This window comes from Microtus pennsylvanicus, chromosome 14, assembly GCF_037038515.1.
Source record: "Microtus pennsylvanicus isolate mMicPen1 chromosome 14, mMicPen1.hap1, whole genome shotgun sequence".
NCBI lineage: Eukaryota > Metazoa > Chordata > Mammalia > Rodentia > Cricetidae > Microtus > Microtus pennsylvanicus.
In genome coordinates, this window is record NC_134592.1 from 32,002,400 (window position 1) to 32,024,880 (window position 22,481).

Below are 22,481 nucleotides of genomic sequence, written 5' to 3' on the forward strand. Positions count from 1 at the left end.
CATGTCATGCTATCTCTATGACTGAACATGAGGAAGCTGTGGCTCAGTTGGCCCTTCTACTGACAAACTAGAGAGTACCGAGGTAAGATCTGGGTGCAGATGAAACTAGGCTCAAAGGACAGTTGGAGGTGGGTGACCACAGGAAGTAGTTTGGGCTCCCAGCACCCCCTGACACAAGCTCCAGAGGCTTCAAGTACCTGGTCAGTCTCCCTCTGGGGCAGATGAGGCGCAAAGGGCTTTGTCTTTTCACAGATACACAAAGGTTCAGTACACATGGTTTATTTGCTCAGGGACGAGGAAGTAAGTGTTCTCAGAGTCTTTTTCCCCACACACACAGGATCTCAAACTTTCTTGGACCCAAACTCTAGGCGAAAGCAATCTTCCTGCTTGGCTGTCCAGACTTAGTATTAAGGAGAGTCTTTAGCGTCCTCAGCTCACTTGTCTTTGATATCACAGTTCATGTACTAGAAACTTTATAAAGAAAATGAGAGTGGTGACATGTTCTAATTGATTCAGGGCAAAGCTTTTGTATCCCGCCTTAACCTGTCTTTTTTTTTTTTTTTTTTTGGATAAATTGCTTAATGGCTCTAGAACCTGATTGGGTCATAGCTTCTAGGAACTTGCTGAAAGAAAAATAGATTGCAGAAATATTCCAGAAAGATCCACCTATTACATGCACCCTCACATTAAAGTAAAAAAATAAATAAATAACCCCATCAAATTCCCCACAATGTCATAAGAAATAAATTTAGGGATTTGCAGAGAAAGACACTCTATCTTAGTGCATAAGTTACTGACATTTTCTGCTTTGCTATCTTAAAATTGAAGTATTCATCAATTAATTTACTGAAGCTGATGGTGTAGCCTGACAGTTGACACTTGTCCTTCTGCAAGCGAAGGAGATAAAGTGAAAAATGGCTGCCTACACCACAGTGTCAGATTCCATTTCCTGTCTAGAACATTCTGCTTGCCTTGCAGTGCCAGAGGTAGAAGGAGAGGCAGAGAGCATCAGTTCCCTGTGCTCACAGATCACCAGTGCCTTCAGCACACCCTCTGAAGACCCCTTTTCCTCCGCCCCAATGACCAAGCCAGTGACACTGGTGGCACCACAGTCTCCTGTCTTACAAGGTTGGTAACCTCTGACCTCAGTTGTTCTCTTTAAACAATCCTGTTAGCATGCTGCTTGTGAACTGAAAGTTAGCATCCTGAGCTTGCCGTTATCCTTATCTCCCTGCCCACCCCTTCTGTCTCCTAATGTCCGCTTTCATCATTTGGCACATATATGTCTGTCTTTTGTCTGCTAGTAAGAGTTTCTGAAACCTCAGTCCACCGCTTTATTTTCCTCTTGACTTAGGGTCAGAGCAGCCAGCCAGCTATCATCCACTCTCAGGATTGGTCAGACTCTGCCTTCTAGCATAGTGATTCCCCACCAGGGACAGTTCTGCCCTCTCAGAAAATTCCGCTTCCTTGTATGGAGACATTTTGGAAGGGGATGTTAATTACAGCCTCAGAAATCTTGCCAAACATCCTTCAGTGTGCAGGACGGGACCCACAGCAAAGAATTACTCATTCCAAAATGTCAGTGGTGTCAAAGTTGAGGAGACCTGGACTCACCTCTTCTCTACTGAGAGGCTCATAAAGTAGACGAAGCCTTTCTGCACCTCACTGGTTCATTTTATGGTCTGTAACGAGTATCCTAAAATTGCCCTTTTGACAGCAGAGTTATACTCCAGGATTGGAGCCCCACACTCCCAGATGCTAAATAAAGTCCTCACTCATGGGTCAACAGAGAATTTATGTCACTTAAGTCAGTGACTTCTAAGTAAACGCCAGCGATGGCTTAGTCCACCTCTGGAGAGTGCAGAGAAAGGGCTGCCCTGCAAGACAGTGCTGTTACCCCTGGAAGAAGCCGCCATACCCCCTCGGCTTTGGTCTAAGTCTGGAGCTCTGTCTCCTTCGAAGCAAATGCCATATGTGCTTTCTATCCAGCTGACAGACATTTGTAGTATTAGAAAAAACAAACTTGATCTATTGAGCACTACACAGTGCCTGCCACAGTGGAAAACCCTCACTCGTTATCAAAGAGCCTCAAATAGCTCTTTGAGGAAGGCATTACAAATAAGAAAAATGACTGGGTGGTGGTGGCGCACACCTTTAATCCCAGCACTAGGGAGGCAGAGGCAGGTGTGTGTTCAAGGCCAGCCTGGTCTACAAAGTGAGTTCTAGGACAGCCAGGGCACAAAGAAACCTTGTCTCAAAAAAACAAGAAAAGAAAAATGAGGCCAAGAGGCTAAGAGACATGTCCAGACTATACAGTTAGGATTATGTCAAATCTTCCTGGACTAGTTACGTCCCACTTGCCCTGACTGCTTTCAGGGCACTGGGCATAAAACCTGGACAGAACACAGCCCTTTGTCTTTAGAGGGCGTCCAGTTTGTGGCTAAGGTGGTTTGTTGTTTTCAGCCCCAGGTAAGCAATACTGTGACCCTCAGTGTGGTTGTCCACTCCTAAAGAAGGGGAAGACAGAGTTTATCATAGGGCAGGGGAAGGCATTTGTCTGCTCCATGCTAAAGATGATGGAGAACTGGAACACAGACTAGATCCTGATAAAGGAATCAAAGAACAAGGGTTAAGAGCTTTGGGTAAAAGGAAATGAAGGCAGAAAATCAGCACTTTGGGATGTTATAAATATTACATGAGTGGGGAGTCTTAAAGGTATAAAATTAATTTTGTAGTAAATGACAACTGTATTAAAAAGTAAATGAAAACACATACCATTTGATTTCTCACTTGTAGACATACTAGAGTATGTATGCATGGTCTCTGTTTCTGAAGTTTCAATTGCCTGTGGTTAACTGTATCTCAAAGTATTAAATAGAAAATTCCAAAAAGAAAGAATTCATATATTTTAAGTTTTTACAATATGTTCTTACAATAATTGTTATTAACCCCTCAGTGTGTCTAGCTTATAGATGAAACTTTATCCTGGGTGTAAAGGTATGGGTAAAAACCCAGTATTATATAGGGTTTGCTACCATCTGGTTTTAGGCATCTGTAGAACATCTGGGAACTTATTTCCCAATCCCAGAGTTATGGGTTTTTGAAAGAATTAAATTTGGTAATGTATATAAAATATTGTTAGCTTGATTCCCAGAATATACCAAGAAATTACTAAACTCAACTTGCTATTGTTGATGGCCTGATTTGATCTCTTGGAAAAGTGTAGAAGAACGAAATGTGCTTTATCTACTTAATTCAAAGGCTAGTTCTTGAACAATCATGTTCAACTTAATTTGTATTAGTTAGGCTTCATTTCCTTTCTCATATACATATTTTCATAGCACAGTCATTTGATACAGTCTCTGTGTCAGAAGGTATGTGTATCCACCATAGGAAAGCATGATCATCACAACACCAGCTGCGCTGCCTTGTCTGTCCCCCCAGTATTGGAGTAGCTTGGACACCCTGCATGAATTAACTCCATCAATGTTGTCTGCTCCCATTATAGCTAATGGTACTGACTCAGCCTTCCATGTGCTTGCTGCTAAGCCAGCCAATACTGCTCTAGCACCCGTAGCAATGCCTGTGCGTGAAACGAACCCTTGGGCCCATGCCCCTGATGCTGCTAACAAGGAAATTGCAGCCATACGTCCGGGTAAGGTGGCCACAGATATTGAAGTGGATTCTGGGAGCAGGTTCTAAAATCAGCCAGTTACCCGAGTGAGGACTTAAAAAAAATATATATTCCCTCCCAGACAGAAGTGGCTGTGAGAACAGGCTCGAAAGCTGGGGCAAGAGGATAAGCTGGGAGGCTCTCAGGACTGTAGAACCCGGCTACTACAGAGCGTTAGTGAGCCACCGTTCCCTGCAGACACACAGCTGCCTATAGTTAAAGGTCGCTACCAAAAGTGCCATGAAGAACACTTTTTTTTACACTAACTTTTCTGGAGTGTTTTGAGGCAGGATCTCACTATATAACTCCGGCTGGAACTCACTCTGTAGACCAGACTGGCCTCCAACTCAAGACCTACCTGCTTCTCCCTCCTGAGTGCAGGGATTAAAGGTGTGCACTACCAGTCCTGACTTTTAGTGTTTCTTTTTAATTATCCATGTTTTGGGGGTTTTGAGACAGTCTTGCTATGTAGCCCTAACCTCTTGGTCCACAGCCTCAAACTCTTGTTCTGGGGATGCAGGTGGGCACCATGGGTCCAGTTCTTTGACACACACGCCCTCCTCCCCCAGAGAATAAGCCAGTTTCTCTACTGTGGCTGCACCATGGCAACTTGATAGACTTTTCACACCTGTCAGCTGCCTTGGGTCAGGGGTTTGAGCCATAGCTGAAGAGCCTATGTCCCATCATGGGGGCATGGTCCACACTTTAGGATCATTTTACATAACCGAGGTTATCAAGAATGGCCTCTAATTCTTCCTCCCTCTCTTGTTGGTTCTAGGGACTGAGTGGGGTCAGTCTTCTGGTGCTGCCTCTCCAGGTCTCTTCCAGGCTGGTCATAGACGTACTCCCTCTGAGGCTGACCGTTGGTTAGAAGAAGTATCAAAGAGCGTCCGGGTCCAGCAGCCACAGGCCCCAACTGCCCCTCTGCAGCCAGTTCTTCAGCCTCCTCCACCTACTGCCATTGCCCCGCCAGCACCACCTTTCCAAGGAAATACATTCCTCAGCTCTCAGCCTGTCCCAGTGGGTGTGGTCCCACCCCTGCAGCCAGCCTTTGTCCCTGCCCAGTCCTACCCTGTGGCCAATGGGATGCCCTATGCAGCCTCTAATGTGCCTGTAGTGGGCATCACCCCTTCCCAGATGGTAGCCAATGTGTTTGGCACTGCAGGTCATCCTCAGGCCAGTCATCCCCATCAGTCACCAAGCCTGGCCAGACAGCAGACATTCCCTCAGTATGAGACAAGTAGTGCTGCCGCCAGCCCCTTCTTTAAGCCTTCTGCTCAGCACCTCAATGGTTCTGCAGCTTTCAATGGTGTAGACGATGGCAGGCTGGCCTCAGGAAGCAGGCATGCAGAGGTCCCTGCAGGCACCTGCCCAGTGGATCCTTTTGAAGCCCAGTGGGCTGCATTAGAAAGCAAGTCCAAGCAGCGCACTAATCCCTCCCCTACCAACCCTTTCTCCAGCGACTTACAGAAGACGTTTGAAATCGAACTTTAGACAGTTTCTGCGACGTGTCTTTTTCTGTACTTAGAGGAGCAAAGAGGACTTTGCTTTCCTGATCAGTACACTTTTTGCTAATCCCAAAGGTCCCAAGGAGCGAGTCGAAGCTCAGAGTACAGTGAGGGGTGGTGTCCGGAGAGGACCACTCTGCAGCTAGGCTAGAGAAGTCAAGGAGACGTTGCCTTTTGACCGCTCTCAAACCCTTACAAATCTCTGGCAACAGAGAGGCAGAAGTATCTGAAGAGGAATCTGTATTCAAAGCACACTTACTGGAATATAAAACATAACAGTGAGCAAAACAATCTCCCTTTATTTTTCAGGCCAGTTGCCCATTCCTCCCAGTACTGGCCTGACTTAGAGAGCTTGATGGAGAACAGTGTGGCTTGTACAAGCTGGGAAGCGAGGCAGCTCATGCTGCCCTGTTCACAGGAGGGCTCAGCGGCAGCTGTGTCCTGGGGATAAAGCTGAGCTTCCATTTTGAATAACAGAATAAATATTATAAATATATATATATCAAAAAAGCCAAAATCTTTATTTTTATGCACCTAGAATATTTTAAATAGTTCTCAATATTAAAAAGTTGTATGAGTTGTAAGTAATCTTGCCAAAAGTGAACGGGTTAGTTGTAAGAAATTGTACATAAGATTGATTTATCGTTGATGCCTATTGAAGTAAAGAGGGAGGGTCGGGAACTGTGGGCAGGAGCCCTGGCTTGTCTGTGATCACTCATTGTAACTAGCACATGCAACAACAATCATACTTATGACCAGTACAGCCACTAGGTTGTAGTTTTAAATAAAACGAAAGCAGTGTTGTTCTTGTTTTAAACCTATGGTGAAACTCTGTCATTATTTTAATGGAATCAATCTATACTCTAGAGAATGTATTATCTTTTATGTATTATTGCAGTTTCCTTATGTTAATCCTTTATCATTAAGGTGACAGTGACATAATCATATCCAGAAAGGGAATGCAGGCTATTGTGTTGGTTTGTAGTATGGGTCTTAATGGGTTTTGTACTTAAAGTTTTGTTCCCATAAGTTTTATAGGGATGAGGATTCTGGATTTATCTGCTCTGTGTGTCCGTTTCCCCGTCCTCCCCGCCATGAACAGAACATCCCATGCCAGTTGCAGCTACTTGACCTCGGGTAACAACGTGAGACCCCATCTCATTTTTACTTTTGAACGTTGGCCTTACAATCAAATGTAAGTTATATATACATATATATATTTGTACTGATGAGAATTTATAATCTGCTTTAACAAAATAAATGTTCGTGGTAGAAGCTTTTGCCCATGAAGGGCTGTTCTTATTTGCAAGTGAACCTCTAGTTGTTTTTATTCCTCTCTACTGCCAGTTTCTAGTTTGGGACTAGTATAGTCCTTAGCTGTCGTGGGCGCATCAGCGGCTGTGATGCTCAGAGTAGGTCTGCAACAGAAACTGGGACTTTTAGTCATGGGGTGCAAGGGTCTCACTACATAGTCCTGGCTGGCTTCGAACTCACAGATCCACCTACCTCTGCCTCTCAGTGCACCACCACTGCCTGACAGCACTGCTTCTCAGCTTTGGCTGTACATTGGAATTCCCTGAGGTACTGCTTAGTGGAATGTGAACTCAGCATGTCTGAGATCTCCCACCGTGAATGCGCATGCACACAAATACCTATACTACCAGACTACTCACCAGCCCAATTAAATCAAAATTTTAGTGGGAGGGACCAAGCTGTGCTTCAAATCTTGAGGAGTGTTTGTGCTGGTTTGTTACACTCTGGTTAGCAGGGTAAGGACCTAGAGCACTTACTGTTGCTGCTCAAGCTTCCTGCTTGTACCTGCAGACAGCTCTCTCCTTTCTAAGCAAGATGACCTGAGATACCGCTTCTACATGCAGCCTTGTTTTCCAGCAGATGTCAGAGCTTTGATACTAAATAGTCTTCTAGGAGAGTCTAGGAGTTAAAGTGGGAAAGCCTTGGAAGCTCACTAAGTGCAGACCTCTTCCTTGAGCGTTAAGAAATCAGAGGTTCTAAAAGATAAAGGATCCCTTCCTGCATCCCAGATAAAAACCACTTCCCCGGTCGTGACATTGCACCCTCGATCCTGTTAATGCTGGGTTTTGTGGGTTTGGGGTTTTTTAGAGACAGGGTTTCACTCTGTGGCCCAGGCTGGCTCACACTGGGGCATTCCTGCTTCAGCCTCCCAGGCATTGGGATTATAGGTATGCACCACCATTCCCAGTGTGGGTTCCAGGTCATACTCAGGTCATCAGGCCTGGCAGTGAATGTTTTAACACTGAGCCATCTCACCAGCCCCCGGCTGCTGTTTGCAGCATAGTTCTCACTGCTCTAGCAACACTCTGCTCCACAGATTCCCACTGAAGGAAGCATGGCTGCTCTTTGCTGCCCAGAGCAGGCCAGTGAACTGTGTGCCCCCTCAGGGCACGCTCTGCAGCCTAGTTCTTTCCCAACATCTTCACACTCAGATTACAATCTATCTGGCTTTTTCACCCCACATCCCTAAAGTGAGGCCGTATGATTGTATTCCACCTTGCTGAGAACTTTCCCAAATATCACTGTGAACTCCATACAGTGATAGTATTGAAGCCAGCTGTGCCACTACCCAGGAAGACAGCTCACCGTCTGACCCAGGGAATTTGGGTTCTAGCATAGAATACTGAGCAGTTACCACTACTGCTACTGTCACGTGCTTCCTACCTAGCTTGTTCTGTAGTGTGGTGAGTGGATCCTCTGTACAAATTGAGCATCCCTCACTCAAAATCAAGCATACTTCTAGACGTTTCCGCAGGCTGACATGGCATTTGGGTGTTTCCGACTTCCGAGCAGTTCAGATTTTTAGATTAGGGATGCTCAACTAGTAAAGTCTGCAAATATTTAAAAGTTTACAACACTTTGGTCCCGAGCATTTCCGATAAAGGATCCTTACCGCAGCAGGAACTCTAAAGAGAAGGTGTAAAGGAGTTCTGTACAGGTGGAGTCTTCTTCTCAGCAGCCTGACGTCATACACAGACTCTGCTGAGCACTACAGGGGGAGGCTGCCACTGGCAGCTGCTGGGGCTTACCCCTGGCTTCCTGAGAGGGCCAGTATCTGAGGGGTGACTCCTTTGCAAGCCATGTCTTACCATCCCTTCTCCCCAGCAAACTATCCGGAACTGGCGCCACAGCCTAGCCTTCATCCCTGCTGCCAGTCAGGCTGAGCATTTGGCTGGAAGCGAGAACAGCTGGCACAGCAGAAGCTGGAGTAATATTCATTGCCACAGAGCTGGGCCTGCAGGATCAAGGCACAGTTGGCCAGCTCCGGCTGGTCGATGCACTCCCTGCCCAGGTCCCTGGACTGAGCGACTGGTGCTGCGGAACAAGAGAGAAAGGGCTGAGGCAGCTCCCCTGCCACAGCTTCTCACCTGCTCCACACATACTTGATCAGCAAGAAGGGATTATGGCTTCGGCTCCTTGCTGGCCTCACTAGTGGTCCTCCTGTGTTGCCTGTCTGCGGTCTCAGCCCAGTGCACAGCCTTTCCCAGACTCCCCCTTACTGCCTGGATCATCAGACAGATCTGCCCTCACTGTCCAAAGCCAAAGAGCCACGTGACAGCTCTGTTGGCCCGGATTGGAAGGAAGGAAGGAAGGAAGGAAGGAAGGAAGGAAGGAAGGAAGGAAGGAAGGAAGGAAGGAAGGAAGGAAGGAAGGAAAGATAGATAGATAGATAGATAGATAGATAGATAGATAGATAGATAGATAGGGTCAGACCTAGGAAAGCTGGAAGTCAGCGAGAGCTTTCGTTTTCCCTGGTGCTGCTGAGTCCTCCAGCCTCCCCAGCTCACCCATCTCCTAGCTCCATCTTTCCTGCTTTCCACCAGAGAACGCAATGACTCTTCAAAGCCCTGTTAGCCGTGGCCGATAGCACAGCCCGTGTGCCACCTCACCCTTCCTCGGAGTTTGTCACTCAGATCTATTCTACTGCTGTGTCCTAGTTATGCTCTCCGCAGGATCTGTGCTGCGCTGTCCCCGCTGTCCCCACAGCCAGCCATACAGGGCTGAGTGTCTTCATTTCCCTGCTCCTTCAGAAGACCCCATGAAAAACCAGACAAGCTGAGTGGCCTTAGAAAGGTTTGGCCTTCTTACCAACATAACCGGAGCATGGTAGCAAACCCGCGTGTGCACACTTATTTTTCAAAATCTGGAACTTTGATTCCAACTCCCAGCAGTTGCAGCTCTGACCTATCACAGCAGACTGTCCCTTCCCTACCGAGTTTGCTTTCATCACAACTCCCAGCCATTGCAGCTCTGACCTATCACAGCAGACTGTCCCTTCCCTACCGAGTTCTCTTGGGCACATTTCTTGAGCTCTAGGGGCCTCTGCTTCCTTTTCTGTGAAGTGGAGAGGAAATAGTGTCTGCCTCAGAGGGGTGTTCTAAGGACTTAAAACAGCTGGGCCTGGTGGCACAGGCCTGCAGTCTCTACTTGGGAGGTTGAGGCAGACCACGGCTTCAAGGCCAGCCGAGGCAACTCAGGGAGACCCTATCTCAAACTAAAAATACCAAAAAGAGGCCTAGCAGTATAGTTTGGTAGTAGAGTGTAAAGTGCTTGTCTATAACATACAGAAGCCACTCACGACAGCACCCAGAACATGCGATAACCATGGCAGAAATTGAGTGCTTACTGCTGTCTTGACCCCACAGCAGAGCCTTCCTCAAAAAATGAGGCAGGGACAGAACGGGTGCCAGACTGCCTTCCAATTCACAGTATTTCCTGCTCTTCATTCAGCCCTCATAGGCAAAACAATTCTGGTTTTACTCTAATGTGCTAGAAGCCTAAGCCCACCCCATGCTAACACTAACTCCAGTGCCGCCAAGCCGTGACTTGGGCAGCATGAGATAGTCACTCTGTGACTATCAGAAAACCAGCTAACGAGAGCATCTATATGCAGGCTGGTCAATGGAAGGCATCCAGACAGGTAGGAATTCTGGAGAGATGCTTCTAAAATAAGTAAAGGCTGCAATATCCAGCAGAGGACAAGAGAAAGGAGGCCTCGCTGTAGCCATGAGTGGGGTCAGGAAGTTCAGCGTAGTGGCTTCACGTCACTAAAACCCCACTAGCCTCCATTGTCAAACTTCCATTATCATCTGGCCTCCCTCACAGTAGACACATCTACAGCTGGTCACAAATGTGAATGTCCGGATCCCCTTGGGCTGCTTTTGAGGTGGGTTTTGTTGGGCTTTTGTTTTAACACAGGGATGTTGCTCACACTGCACTCAAACTGGTAATCCTGCTATGTAAGCCGCGTGCTAGGATTCCTCAGTCCTCATAACGATCGCCCACCATAGGAGTCTACATTCTCGGTGTTGCTCGTTTGGCTAGTGTATAGATGGGATGGATTCTCTAGGACCATCAGAGGTGGAATATGATGTTCTCACCACGGTGCTGTTGTTCACATAGGCACACCAGCTATCTGAGTTCCCCAGGTTGCAGAGAACTGGGCTGGGTCCTGGGGTCCCAGAGTGAGAGTCAGTCTTGCAAAGCAACATTTCAACATACACCTTCAAGCTCTGGCCAGTTCCCATGCTCAGCCTCACAGCCAGAATGACAGCCAGCACTGACCCCAGCCCTCCCATATTGGCACTGGAACTCTGCTTGTCGTGAGTGTTCATGCAGACCAGGCAGTCAGTGCCCCGTTACCTCCGTGCCAGGCACCATTCTCCGGGATCTGCCTCAGGTCTGTGAGAGTTGGCTGCTGGATGAGAGGTTCTGACCTGCTGCTCTGACCCTCCCTGACACACTAAGACCTACAGAGAGCAGAGTGAGTGGCCCCTTCCCGCTCCAGCCCTGTCATTTCAACACAGAGCTCCCATGAGTGGGAGCTTTAGACAGTTTTAAGATGCCAGTTCTAAGATGCACCTGGGAGAGTAAAGTAGTCTTGGCTACCTAGCAAATTCAAGGCCAGCCTGGACTACAAAAGGAAAGAAAGAAATAAAACCAGGAGTCAAAAAAACAAAAAACAAAAAAAAAAACCCTGGGTTTGGTTCTCAGCTGTCCACACATCTACTGTGTGGATGGTGGGAACATCCCTGAAACTCACTGGGTACCTGTCTCATGAATAAAGGATGAGGGTGACCCTGCCCTCTTGTTACACGCCTAGATGATCAAAGGCACTCTTCCATCCTAGAGCCATTTTTTATATAAAAATTTTGACTATAGTGATTTGGAAAGGAAACTATACCAAACATTGGTCAAAGAATCATCTGTGCCTTTTAAGAATAAGGCCTTTTATTTACGTGTGTATTTACTGCTAGGGATGGAGCCGAAGGCCTTGCATGTTAGGCAAGAACTGCACTGAGCCCCAGTCCCACAGTGCCGTCTGCCACCCTGATTAGAATGGACAGATTTTAGGGGTCCATCCGTCTTAAAGCATTAGACTGGCACGTCTGAATGGCAGGGTTCTGAGGCATTTGCAGTGCCATCCTGAACCCTTCTCCACATCTGTACCTCAGCCTTAGGTAGTGAAGTAGCCCCAGCAAAGTGGGACTCTGCGGTGACACCGAATACCTGCCCCCAGTTACAATACCAGAAGCTAGAAAATGAGCGCAGGTGAGAACGAGATCGCTGAGCCTGTGACCCGCAGTGCTCAGCTGGCCTTCAGGACAGCAAAACCCAGGGACAAGCCTCTCTTACCTGGCAGGGCCACCTTCACCTCGGTGCTGCGGCTCACAGCCTGGCTCCCACGGTAGGCACTGCATGTGTAAGAGCCCTCGTCCCTGGGCCGCAGGTTGTGGATCAACAGCGTGCCATCTGGAGACTGGTGTACACGGTGGCCATCTGCCTGCACTGGGATTCCATTCCTGGAGGGAAGAGGACACTGGGAGAGCCGTCCAGGGCTTCCAGAGACAGGCCCTGGGAGGCCTGGGAGATAAGGGAGATAGTAGCCAAGGCTATTCCAGAGCCAGCCTTCTCTCCCCTCAGGGAAGTGAGGACAGGCACACTAAATTAGTAGGAGGACATTACCAAAGCCAAGTGACACAGCTGAGCACGGAGTTACCAGTTTGCCTTGGATCCACAGAGGAATCCATTCCAGTTTGTCACTGACAAATGCCAGGCCCTGTGGTCAGGAGGTACATGTACCTTCAAGGGAGCTTTCCACAAAAAAGGGGCCAGTTGAGCCCGCCAACAGAAGGGGAAACTAGGGATTTGGGACCTTGAAGACAAGCCACAGCCAGATTAAGAGGAGGCAGGGGGAGTGGCTAGAAGGCCTCGAGAGGAGCAGGGACGGTCTCGGGGGCCTGGAAGAGAAAGCAGGGGTAGTTGGTGCTTCGTGTACGTGGAGAAGATAACAGCACCGAAGTAGATGCAGGTGAGGGCAGATGTGGGCGGCGGAGACGGTGGCTCTAGGGCCAGCCTTCTCTAGCTCACTGGTGCCTTCCCAGATGGAAAGAATGACCAGTGAGACGATTTGGATCTGGGGTGCCTGTGAGACCTGAAGCCGGAAAGTCCAGACCCAGAGTGTATCAGCACAGAATGGCCTCTCTTCTGGAAGAGCGTGTCTCTAAAGGCGTCCCAGGTAAGAGCTCTGAGGACAGTAGGGAAGCCATGGGAAGGGAGTGTTTTAAGAAGATCATGTGACCAGGAGGGGTGGGAGGTGATTGGGTGGCCTCTCTGGAGCAGTTATCAGGACAGACAGCAAGCCGTACAACCATGCTATGAAGGAAGACACTGAACACTGAAGCCCCTGGCATCAGAGCCACACCTAAGTGGCAGCTGGACTCCATTGTTGCCATCCCTCGCCAGCAGGGCACCCCTCAGGAAATACTTGCCTTTGACCTCTTGTTGCTTCTCCCAAGAGCATCCTTCCCTCTTCTTACCCTCCCTGGCCTTGTCCTTGACTCTCCCAGATCCAAAGCCTCACTTTCTTCAGTGTATAACCAGCACTTGGGGGAAAACCTGGCCAAGGCCACCTCTCAGCTCATAGTGCCCTGAGGTCCCCAAATCTCCACTGACCCCCAGATCTCCAGACACTAACATAGGTTCTGACATGTTCTAAAGACGTAGAGACAAAAGATAGTTGCTGAACTCAAATACACTAGCTGATCTGGAATCGGGCTCTGAAGTTGCAGTGGAGAGATGGCTCAGCAGCTAAGAACATGCTCTTGCAGAGGACCACGGTTCGGTTTCCAGCAGCCACATGGTGACTCACAGCTATCCATCTTTCTGACCTCCACAGCACCAGGAACGCATGTTTTATAAAACATACATGAAAGCAAAACACTCATAAGTAAACTTTGAAAAAAAGAAAGACACCAAAAGTCTCCAAAGCTGCATGCATCCCTGTGGTTCTCAACATGGAGGAGACAGAGCCATGTCTAGAAATACTTTAACCTGGGCAGGGAGGATGTGACTGGCCCTAGCAGGTGGATGTTCTAAATGCTGCTAAATATCTACCATGAACAGGCCTAAAACAGCAAGCTTGACTGGCCCAATATTTCAGTGATGCTAAAATTAAGAAACTGTAGTTGCTGGGTATGGTGGCATATACCCTTAATCCCAGCCCTCTAGAGGCAGAAGCAGGCGGATCTCTGTGAGTTCAAGGCCAGTGTGGTCTTCAGAGCAAGTTCCAGGACAGCCAGAGCTACAGAGAGAAACCCTGTCTCAAACCCCCCCCCCAAAAAAAGGAAATTGTGTCACCCAGCTGGTAGAAACTGCCCTCTAGGGCTTCGTGATGTGGGATGAGGGTGCTTCAGCCTCAGAGGACGATGGTATAGTAGTGACAATGACATTTCTGACAGAACGAGACAATGGGAACATGTATGGCTAAAATAGCACTTTACCTGGACCACCTGATGTTCACACTCTCTCCAGCCACCACACACAGAAGCCTGGCTGTGTCACCCTCTGGCACTGTCACCGAAGGAGGCAGGCCTGTGATGGTCAGCTCCCCTACACACAAGAAGACATTGTCAGTGGCTAACACAGACCCCTCCCCCACTCCACTGGACCGCCCATTGTCCACCCCCACTCAGCACTATTTTTTTTTTACCCAGAACTCGAAGCTGAACCCAGCGCTGGTCACGGTCCTGCCCATTAAAGGCAACACAAGTGTAGAAGCCACCATCGTCCACAGTCACCCGGCTGATGACAAGAGAGCCATCAGGCTGCAGCTGGTGCCTGGGGACCAAACAGAGCCCGTTGGCTTTGACCCACGGAGGGGCTGAGCAGGGCCCCTGCTGTTCAAAAATGTGGGCCAAAGAGCTGCAGGCCTCAGCCCCTCACACAGCCCGCGGCCAACACTCTCACTTGACAAGACTTGGCTTTTAAACTCAGTCTAACAAAGCTTTTTATGTTTTCTGACTTAAAAAGTATTTGAGGCCAGGTGTGGTGGCTCATGCCTGTAATCCCAGCACTCAGGAGCTGGAAGCAGAAGGATTGCCGTGAGTTTGATGCCAACCTGGTATACATAGAGACTATTAGGCCGCCTGAGCTACCGTGTGATGCCAATGTTAAAAACAAGAAGGGGACTAGGGAGGTCGCAGTTTGTATAGTGCCTGCCTTTGCAGACACGAAGACCGAATTCAACCCCCAGAATCCACATTTAGGGGGTGGGGAGACAGGCAGGCGTGGTGGGGCATGCTTGTAATCCCAGCACTGGGGAAACAGAGAGGACTCCTGGGCTTGCTGGCCAACCAGCTTGTCAAGCTCCAGGCCAATGAAGACCCTGTCTCAAAGAAACAAGGTGGACGGTTCCTAAGAATGATATCTTAGGTTGACTTCTGGCCTATATACAGAAGCGCACATGGATGTGCAACATAAGTTCAGATTAGATTTCTAGTTTGTACTTTGAGACAGAGTCTCACTGTGTGGCCCTGGCTGTCCTAGAATTCTGTAGACCAGACCCCCCCTTAACTCATAGAAGTCCACCTACCTCCCCCACTCCAGGTGCTGGAGTTAAAGGCTTAGATTTCTAGTTTTTGCCATATGCAAAGTGGACTCAAACCCTGACCCTACGGTGAGCTGCGTGGCATTGAGCTCATGTGTGTGAACTGCTGACAAGAAGCACACGCTTCAGCGTGGCCCCTGCAGCTACACAACAGTGAACAGGCCTCAATGCAAAGTCAGTAAATGCCAGCAATGGGGACCATCTGGGGCGTTCAGAATCCATCTCCCCCCTTGGCTGGTCTCTCAGTTCTGCCAGCCATACTTTGGAAATGCCTAGAGGCCTTGTGCTCCAAACCCCCTTTCTCCAGAGCCTGGAGTCCCGCTCTGGCCCCCATAAGATGTGTTGCTGGAGACAGGACGGTGGGGGCAGGGGAGGGGCTGAATGAACCTGGGAGAAGAGACCAACTGCCCATCTCTTTGCCACTCGATGGTGGGGGCTGGGAAGCCTTCAGCACGGCAGGTCAGCCGAATCCGCTGGCCAGGACTGGCATCCACCACCCCAGGCTGAGTCCGATCCAGACGCAGCCTAGAAAATAAATTGTACTCAGCTTAAGGGGCCCTGGCTGCTACTTCTCCCCATAAGAGTCCTCTGCATGAGCCCCTTTCTCCCTTTCTGGTCAGGGTTGGATCCCTAAAATTATCCGTTAGTCCTGTTTAGGACACCAACTCTGTTATTAAGGACTGGAGAGTAAAGGCTTGGCTGGCAGCTACCGTGGCTGACTAAACGCACCCAGTGTCCCTCTGCCTACCTTCTCCTGCCCTGCATATCTGCCGGAGATGCTCCCTCTGCCCCCAGATCCCCAGAGATGGAGCCACCCCTCCAAGCCAGCTCAAGGCACCAGGCTTTTCCAGTTATCACCTCTCTGAGCCCTGGGCACTGGCTGGTGAAAACACACCCAGCAGACACTTTCCTTTATCGCCTATAGAGACCATGGACCCTGATGGCTCTGAACGTGTTGTGACCTATTCAGAGAGCATTAGGTCATGCTGGCTGTTACCTGCTGGCAGGCCTGAGGTGTGGGGAAGAGAAAACCCCTGGGCCTCCAGCTTCTGCTCCAGAGTCCCGAGGACCATGGCCAGGGTCTGGGTGCCTGGTCTGAGGGAACTGCCTTGGCTGGGCCTCGGACAACACTGGCGTGTCGCCCCCTGTCATGTGTGAGGCCAAAAGAAGCAAGTATGAGCTTTGGGGAGGTGGGGATGAAAGAGGACCCTGAGACCAGCAAAGCCCAGTGGAGAAAAGAGGGTGTTGTCCCTGCCCCAGGAGGATGCGACCAAGGAAGAACCCGGGCCTTTCTCTGGTGGGTCAGGCCTCCCTCCCTCAGCCCCACTCTGACTTGTGAGACCCTGGGAGGTGGAGAGGGGGTAGGACAGAGACCTGTTACTCGAAGCTGGATTTTCTGGGGGTCATGGCCTGGTCTGTGGCTGCCACAGCTATAGGTGCCAGCATCCTCTGGCCTCAAGGGGCTGATGATGAGGGAGCCATCTGGCTGGAACTGGTACCTGATGGAGGGAGAAGAGACATATCTGGGCTCCTGAGGGCTCTGTGTCCTCTGCCACCCATGGTACCAAAGAAGACCAAACAGCCCCACAGCCCTTGGAGCCCCGAGCCTCCCAGGGAATGCCAGAGGGGCCTCCCCAAGAGAGGACACCACACACACAGGAGATGGAAGGTAGCTGCTGCTCCCCACCTTCTTCCACAAAGAGGGGACTGTGGTGTTACACCCACCTATCAGAGAAGAGGGTCTGGCCATCTTTCTGCCACCCTGTCTGCAACTCCGGGGAGGTGTGGCCAGGGCAAAAGAGCTGTACCGCCTGCCCGACAGATGCCTGGACCAGGGAGGGCTCCGAGCCTGCCAAGCTGATCCTGGAGAGGTGAGAGGTATGGATCTGCCTCCTGGAAGCAGGTCACCAGGGAACTGTCTTCTGTAGGTATTTGCAGGGCTAGAGTCCCATGGGCAACTCTGTCTTCCCAACCCCGCCACACCCCCAGGCATTGCCCCTTGGGCAGCTGTGCAGCAGAACAAGGCAGGCAGCCCAAAGGGGTAGGGGGAGGCTGAGGAGGGGGTAGGGGGAGGCTGAGGAGGGTCACACGTGTCAGCTCATGTGGGGAGCCAACCAAGAGACTCGGGCCCAGCAGCACGTGCTTTGGTTTCTTAAGTCTTTATTCCCCAAACCCTGTGTTAATATGATGGAACAAGAGGGATAAATACCAGAGCCCATATCAAAAAATATGATATATTCCAGGAATGAAATATTACCGCCATTTCACAGGTCAAGAAACTGAGGCTCTAGCCAGCTTTTCTACCTAGACAGAGACCTCAGGGTACAGTAGCTAAAGCATAGAGAGAATCTGCAAGCGGATACCTCAGCATCCCTGTCTGTAGCGGGATGGTAACAAAACCCACCTGGCTGGGCTGTCTGTCTAGGGCTCAACCCCGGCCTGGGTACCCATTGCCCTTACCTGGGAAGCAGGCCTCACCTGTAGGAGCTGCGTGTGGGCGGCACTGGTGGTCCAGCATCTCGACCCAGTCCAGGAACTCTGAGCCGGAGGTCCTGATCTCCAGGTCGGTTTCCATAGGCTGGGGGGTGGTGCGCCTCCCCAGGCCCTGGCTCCTCTTCTCTCCGCCAAGGGCTTCCAGAAGGTGAGGGCAGTCTCGGGACTGTGGCTCTTGTCCTGTGCCAATCAGGTTCCTGCTGGCCTCCAGGACCACGCTGGCCACCGTTCATGTGGACACGATGCCCAGAGGCGCCTGCTTCAGGATGGCGGGGCCCAGGGTGCTCCCGGCAGCTATTCATGCACTCCTGCTCCGAAGCAAAGTTATTGGCATTGCCATGGCAGCCGCCATACCAAAAGCGGTTACACCGGCCCACTGATGGCACGAAGTACCAGCGGACAGCCCAGTCTCCACACGATCCAAGAGCACTGGGCAGCAGACACCTCACTGGGTAGGCTGTGGGTTGAGGATGGTACACGTCACCCAGGTGGCCAGTGGTCACACCGCCCTCTCCCCTCAGTCTTATAGCTGTCCTGGTTCATGGCGTACAGCTCCACTCCTGCCAGGACCTCTGGCCGCCCCTAGGAGCCCAGGACTTGCTTACACCTTCACCTGTACCCAACTAGAGTCCCCAGGAAGAAACAACCTTGAGCAAGCTCTCTCGCCTCCCTTCCAGCCTGGGCCTCTGGGTATGCACACACAGGCCGGCTAGAGTTGGGACTTCACCGTGACCTTCCCTGAGGGACTGTGAGTATGCCCAGCAGGAGATCCGCCCTCCCTCATCCCCAGGACCACGTACCAGCCCTAGCCTGCTTGCCCTCTCAGCCCTGCTGGCCAGTGTGGATAGCCTGCTCCGTCTCTCGTTGTTCCAAGTGGCTGTGGCTGCCTGTCCCGATACCCACCCTTCTGCCTTCTGCTGAGCCCTGGGCCTCCAAGCCTGTTATAGACTGTAGGTGTGTATTCCCATGACAGACCCTGGAAGCTCCACCCATCAATCCCCTACTCCAGCCCCCACCTTCTCTCTACAACTCAGCTTCTACTCCTGGCACACCCCAACTCAGGCGTGGGCAAGCCTCACAGCACTGCCCACCTTGCCCTTCCTGGCCCCTGACATAGGATGGACTTGTTTTTATTTGTGATCTCCATTTTTTTTTGAGACAGAATCTTATTTATCACAGGCTAACCTTGAACAAGGTGTGAACTGTCCTGCCTCTACCTCTCAAGTACTGGGACTACAGACCTCCGCCACCATCTCTGGCTTATGCGGCACTGGAGATTGTACCCAGGGTTTTGCTCATGTTAGGCAAACACTCCACCAACTGGGCGCTCCACATATAACCCTCCCCGGCCAGTACAAACATCATAGATAGAGGAACGACCCACCAAAATCCTCTGCCCTGGTTATCTTGTGCATGCTCGGGTATTGGGAAACTATGAGTCAATGAAGTCTTTGGCTGTGGGTGGGGGATGAGGACCCAGTGAGACTCCAGAGTCTACCCATCAGTAAGGATGAGAAGGGGGTACCCTCTCACCATAGTTGGGTTGACCCACACAGCCTTCCCCCAGGGGACCAGCTGCAGAAGCCACATTGTCATAGCAACAGCCAAACTGGGAGCCACGACAATCACTGGGTTCACCCTCGTGGGCCTGGGGTTGGTGGTGGATCTCAGGGACCTGAAGAGGAAGCCAGAGGTAGGGAAATTAGGAATAAATCTTGTTTTCAGCAGGGGCTTAGGCTGTCCAGAGGAAGTATGGCAGGAAAAGGAAAGAGACACAGCTGAGTCAGAGGTAGAGAGCCCCACCCAGGGGAGATTAGAGGCCACCCCTGAAGCCCCACTCTTTGAAAGGACAGCTAGGTTACCAGGTCTGTAGGGTTCTCCCTTTCCCAAGGCTGAAGCTGCAAAGATCCCAGTAGCCCTGAGCTGTGTTCCTGCCCCCGGAACCACTTACCTTGGAAGCCACTGCCCTGGACCCTGGCCTGTTCCCAGTATTGTCACTGCCGTGAGACCTGGTGCAGCCGGCCTGCTGGGGCCCCTCAGCTGCAGACACCCCATCCGGGCAGCATCCATACCTAGAGAGTAGTACACAGCCCGCTCACTGCCCAGCCCAGCCCAGCTCTTCCGTGGATCCTGGGGCCTAAACTCCCAGGGCGGAAGGGACTCTGAGGCCACTTACTTAGGAAGCTGTCTGGGGAGAGCCTGTTCCTATGCAGAGCGATACCGTTCTCCGTGCCCCAAGCTCTGCTCAGTCCCACTGCCACCCAACAGCTGCCAGGGTGCATGGTGCACCTCCTATCCCAAAACCAGAAAGCGGAATGCATCTAAGCTCGTACAAATGTCGGGTTCCCAGAAGTTCCCGAAAAGATTAAAAAAAAAATTGATCTTCCGTCAATTAGAGTTTCTGAAGCAAGAGGAGGGGGGAGAAGTCTCCCTCACAACCTCCTCCAGCAGCAGCCATTGCTCCTGACTCTCAGAAGAGGAAGCCAAGAGCCATGAAGTCACTGGCCTCAAGTCACCCAGCAAACAGCTGGAAGACACCGGCCTCAAATCCCAGACCTGTGCAGCGCAGTCCCTCAGGGGGCCTGCACAGGGGAGGTCTCGGAAGAATGGAGCAGGCATTTGGCAGGATGGGGTGACTCAGCCCCTCCCTCCAGGACTGAAGGAGTGTGTTGGTAGAAGACTTGAGATGTGGCCAGCTTCATACTGAGCTTGGCATGGACCCGAGAGCTGGACTCACCTTCCAGGTCTACTCCAGGCCTCGGGCTATTTCTCCACACGCTGGCCACATTAGAAGCCCATCAAGAGGAAGAGAACCCACACATCCACCCAGAATGGCACAGTCAGGGTACTTCAGGAATTTCTAGCCGGGCAAACCTGCCCTGAGCAGGCATGTTGGCCCTGCCTAGCGTTGCCCAGTCCCCCCCCCCCCCGCGATTCTCTCGTCTGCTGAGGAAGAATAACTGCCCTAACCCACCTGCTCTGAAGACACAAGGCCCCAGCCAGGGGACAGCCTTGCCACTGCGGCCCAAGAGATGGTGTGTGGCCATCAGGACAGCATCCATGGGGGCTGTGTCTGCAGTCACGGGGACCTGAGCTTGGCCTCAGGGGTGAGCGGTGTGGAGGGTGCTGCAGAGAGGGGACACGGCCTGCAGCTGACTGGTGGGGGTCTGAGCCTTCCCTGGGGTTACTCTGGGCCCTGGGTCGCTCCTGGGCAGTCCATCGCTGGTCTCTCGCATCTAATCAGAAGGGGGAAAAGAGCACTGTGGGTCACCCACATTGCTCCTGCCCTCATCCCAAGTCCACCACCTTCCTAGGTCCCCACTCCCTCTAGACCACTGCCAGGCCACCCGGGGGCAGGACCCAGCTTCTCACCTGAGACTGGGGACACTTGAGGGCCTAAAGGCATCCTGGGGTCTGAGGGGCGGGTCTGTGAGTCCTGTATGCTAGGGACCTCTGTAGCGGACCAAGTAATGGGTGTGAAGGGCAGAACCAGAGAAAAGCAACACCAGAGATAAAAGTCCCAACCCCAGAGACTTTGTAACTGTATCGGCCTGAGAAGTCACAAAAATCCCCCTGCCTCAGCCTCTCAGGTGCAGGGATTCCAGGCAGGTAGCAACACGTCTGGCTCAAAGACTTCTTTCAGCTTTTCTGCGTGTCTGAATTTTTTTCATCTTGTCCAGCTTTGCTGTCCTGTTAGACCAGATGACTTGGGGGCCACGGCAGGTGAGCTGGTAGGACACTTGCCCAGCATAAGCCAGGCCCAGGGTTTGAGCCCCAGCGCCCCCCAAAAGAGAAAAAAAATGGATTTTCATGATTTTTAGTAGTTGATAGTCTTTTCTAATCGTAAAATGTCAGAGAAATTGGGGTTTTTATGAAGAGGAAAACAAACTGGCAGGGTACCCCCAAAACAGCGCTTCTTGGTGGGGTGGGGCTTTCCTGCTCTTCCGCAATAGGCAGTTTGCTGGGATAACTAACACAGGTGACTGAGAATGTAGGGGTGAGGGCAGAGTCCCAGCACCCACAAAACGGGATCTCTGGGAGTTCCAGAACAACAAGGCGACATAGTGAGAGTCGGCCTTAGATTAAGATATAACTGTGGGGAGGCTAAAAAGATCGCTGAGCAGTTAAGAGCATTAGCTGCTCTTCCAGAGGACGTGGGTTCGAGTCCCAGCACCCAAATGGTGGTTCATAACCACATGTAACTCCAGTTCCAGAGGATCCAGTGCCTGCTGGCCTCTGTAGGTTCCATGTGTGCACAAGGCGCATGGCTGAACATGGAAGCAACATTACCATATGCATAAAATTAAAATTTAAATAGAATTTTTTTAAATTAATTTTTAAAAGCTATGTCTAGGTCTAGTGCGGTGGTGCACACCTGTACCCCAACACTTGGGAGATGGAGACAGACTGATCAGGAGTTCAAAGTCATCCTTAGCTACACAATGAATTTGAGGCCAGCCTAGGCTGCATTACACCCTGTCTCAATAACCAATAATGATAATAAAACATCACTCTGTCCCTTTTTTCCAGTGCCCAGGGCATCATACACTGCCCTTTTTTTTTGTTTTGTTTTGTTTTTTATTTTCGAGACAGGGTTTCTCTGTGACTTTGGAGCCTGTCCTGGAACTAGCTCGGTAGCCCAGGCTGGTCTCGAACTCACAGAGATCCGCCTGCCTCTGCCTCCCGAGTGCTGGGATTAAAGGCATACACTGCCCTTTTTAACTCATGCCTTCTGCCTCCTGGGGTTCTTGAATCTCTTCTGTACTTCACACTGCCCACCCCCCCAGTGTTGGCCAAATTTGCCTCTCCCTACCTTCAGAATCATGAAAAGCCCAGTGCCACCCCCAGCCCTCCTCCTCAAGGGCTCCCTTATGCTCAGACACGG

The 22,481-nt window shown here is 50.8% G+C and overlaps 2 protein-coding genes across 22 annotated transcripts in view; one reads left to right on the plus strand and one right to left on the minus strand.

The window, feature by feature from the left end:
* Numb (NUMB endocytic adaptor protein) overlaps window positions 1–6,456 on the plus strand; it is a 123,101-nt gene extending 116,645 nt beyond the window's left edge. For 9 of the 17 annotated variants that reach the window (XM_075948577.1, XM_075948584.1, XM_075948585.1 and 6 more), the window contains 3 exons: window positions 979–1,128; window positions 3,509–3,655; window positions 4,452–6,456. In XM_075948577.1, coding sequence (XP_075804692.1) covers window positions 979–1,128; window positions 3,509–3,655; window positions 4,452–5,167 — 1,013 coding nt within the window. In that variant the 3' untranslated portion in view covers window positions 5,168–6,456. The remainder of the gene's footprint in view (window positions 1–978; window positions 1,129–3,508; window positions 3,656–4,451) is intronic. The other 8 variants (XM_075948587.1, XM_075948586.1, XM_075948591.1 and 5 more) reach the window with 1 other exon arrangement.
* The window catches only part of Papln (papilin, proteoglycan like sulfated glycoprotein), a 38,793-nt gene continuing 16,536 nt past the window's right edge, over window positions 225–22,481 (minus strand). For 3 of the 5 annotated variants that reach the window (XM_075948566.1, XM_075948565.1, XM_075948569.1), the window contains 13 exons: window positions 20,969–21,049; window positions 20,571–20,832; window positions 19,548–19,668; window positions 19,130–19,271; window positions 17,582–18,053; window positions 16,829–16,966; window positions 16,478–16,602; window positions 16,101–16,248; window positions 15,491–15,628; window positions 14,207–14,334; window positions 13,998–14,106; window positions 11,851–12,017; window positions 6,483–8,529 (listed from right to left, as the gene is read on the minus strand). In XM_075948566.1, the coding sequence (XP_075804681.1) occupies window positions 8,354–8,529; window positions 11,851–12,017; window positions 13,998–14,106; window positions 14,207–14,334; window positions 15,491–15,628; window positions 16,101–16,248; window positions 16,478–16,602; window positions 16,829–16,966; window positions 17,582–18,053; window positions 19,130–19,271; window positions 19,548–19,668; window positions 20,571–20,832; window positions 20,969–21,049 (2,207 nt within the window). In that variant the 3' untranslated portion in view covers window positions 6,483–8,353. Of the gene's footprint in view, window positions 472–6,482; window positions 8,530–10,857; window positions 10,965–11,850; window positions 12,018–13,997; window positions 14,107–14,206; window positions 14,335–15,490; window positions 15,629–16,100; window positions 16,249–16,477; window positions 16,603–16,828; window positions 16,967–17,581; window positions 18,054–19,129; window positions 19,272–19,547; window positions 19,669–20,570; window positions 20,833–20,968; window positions 21,050–22,481 lie in introns of those variants that run through there. The other 2 variants (XM_075948567.1, XM_075948568.1) reach the window with 2 other exon arrangements.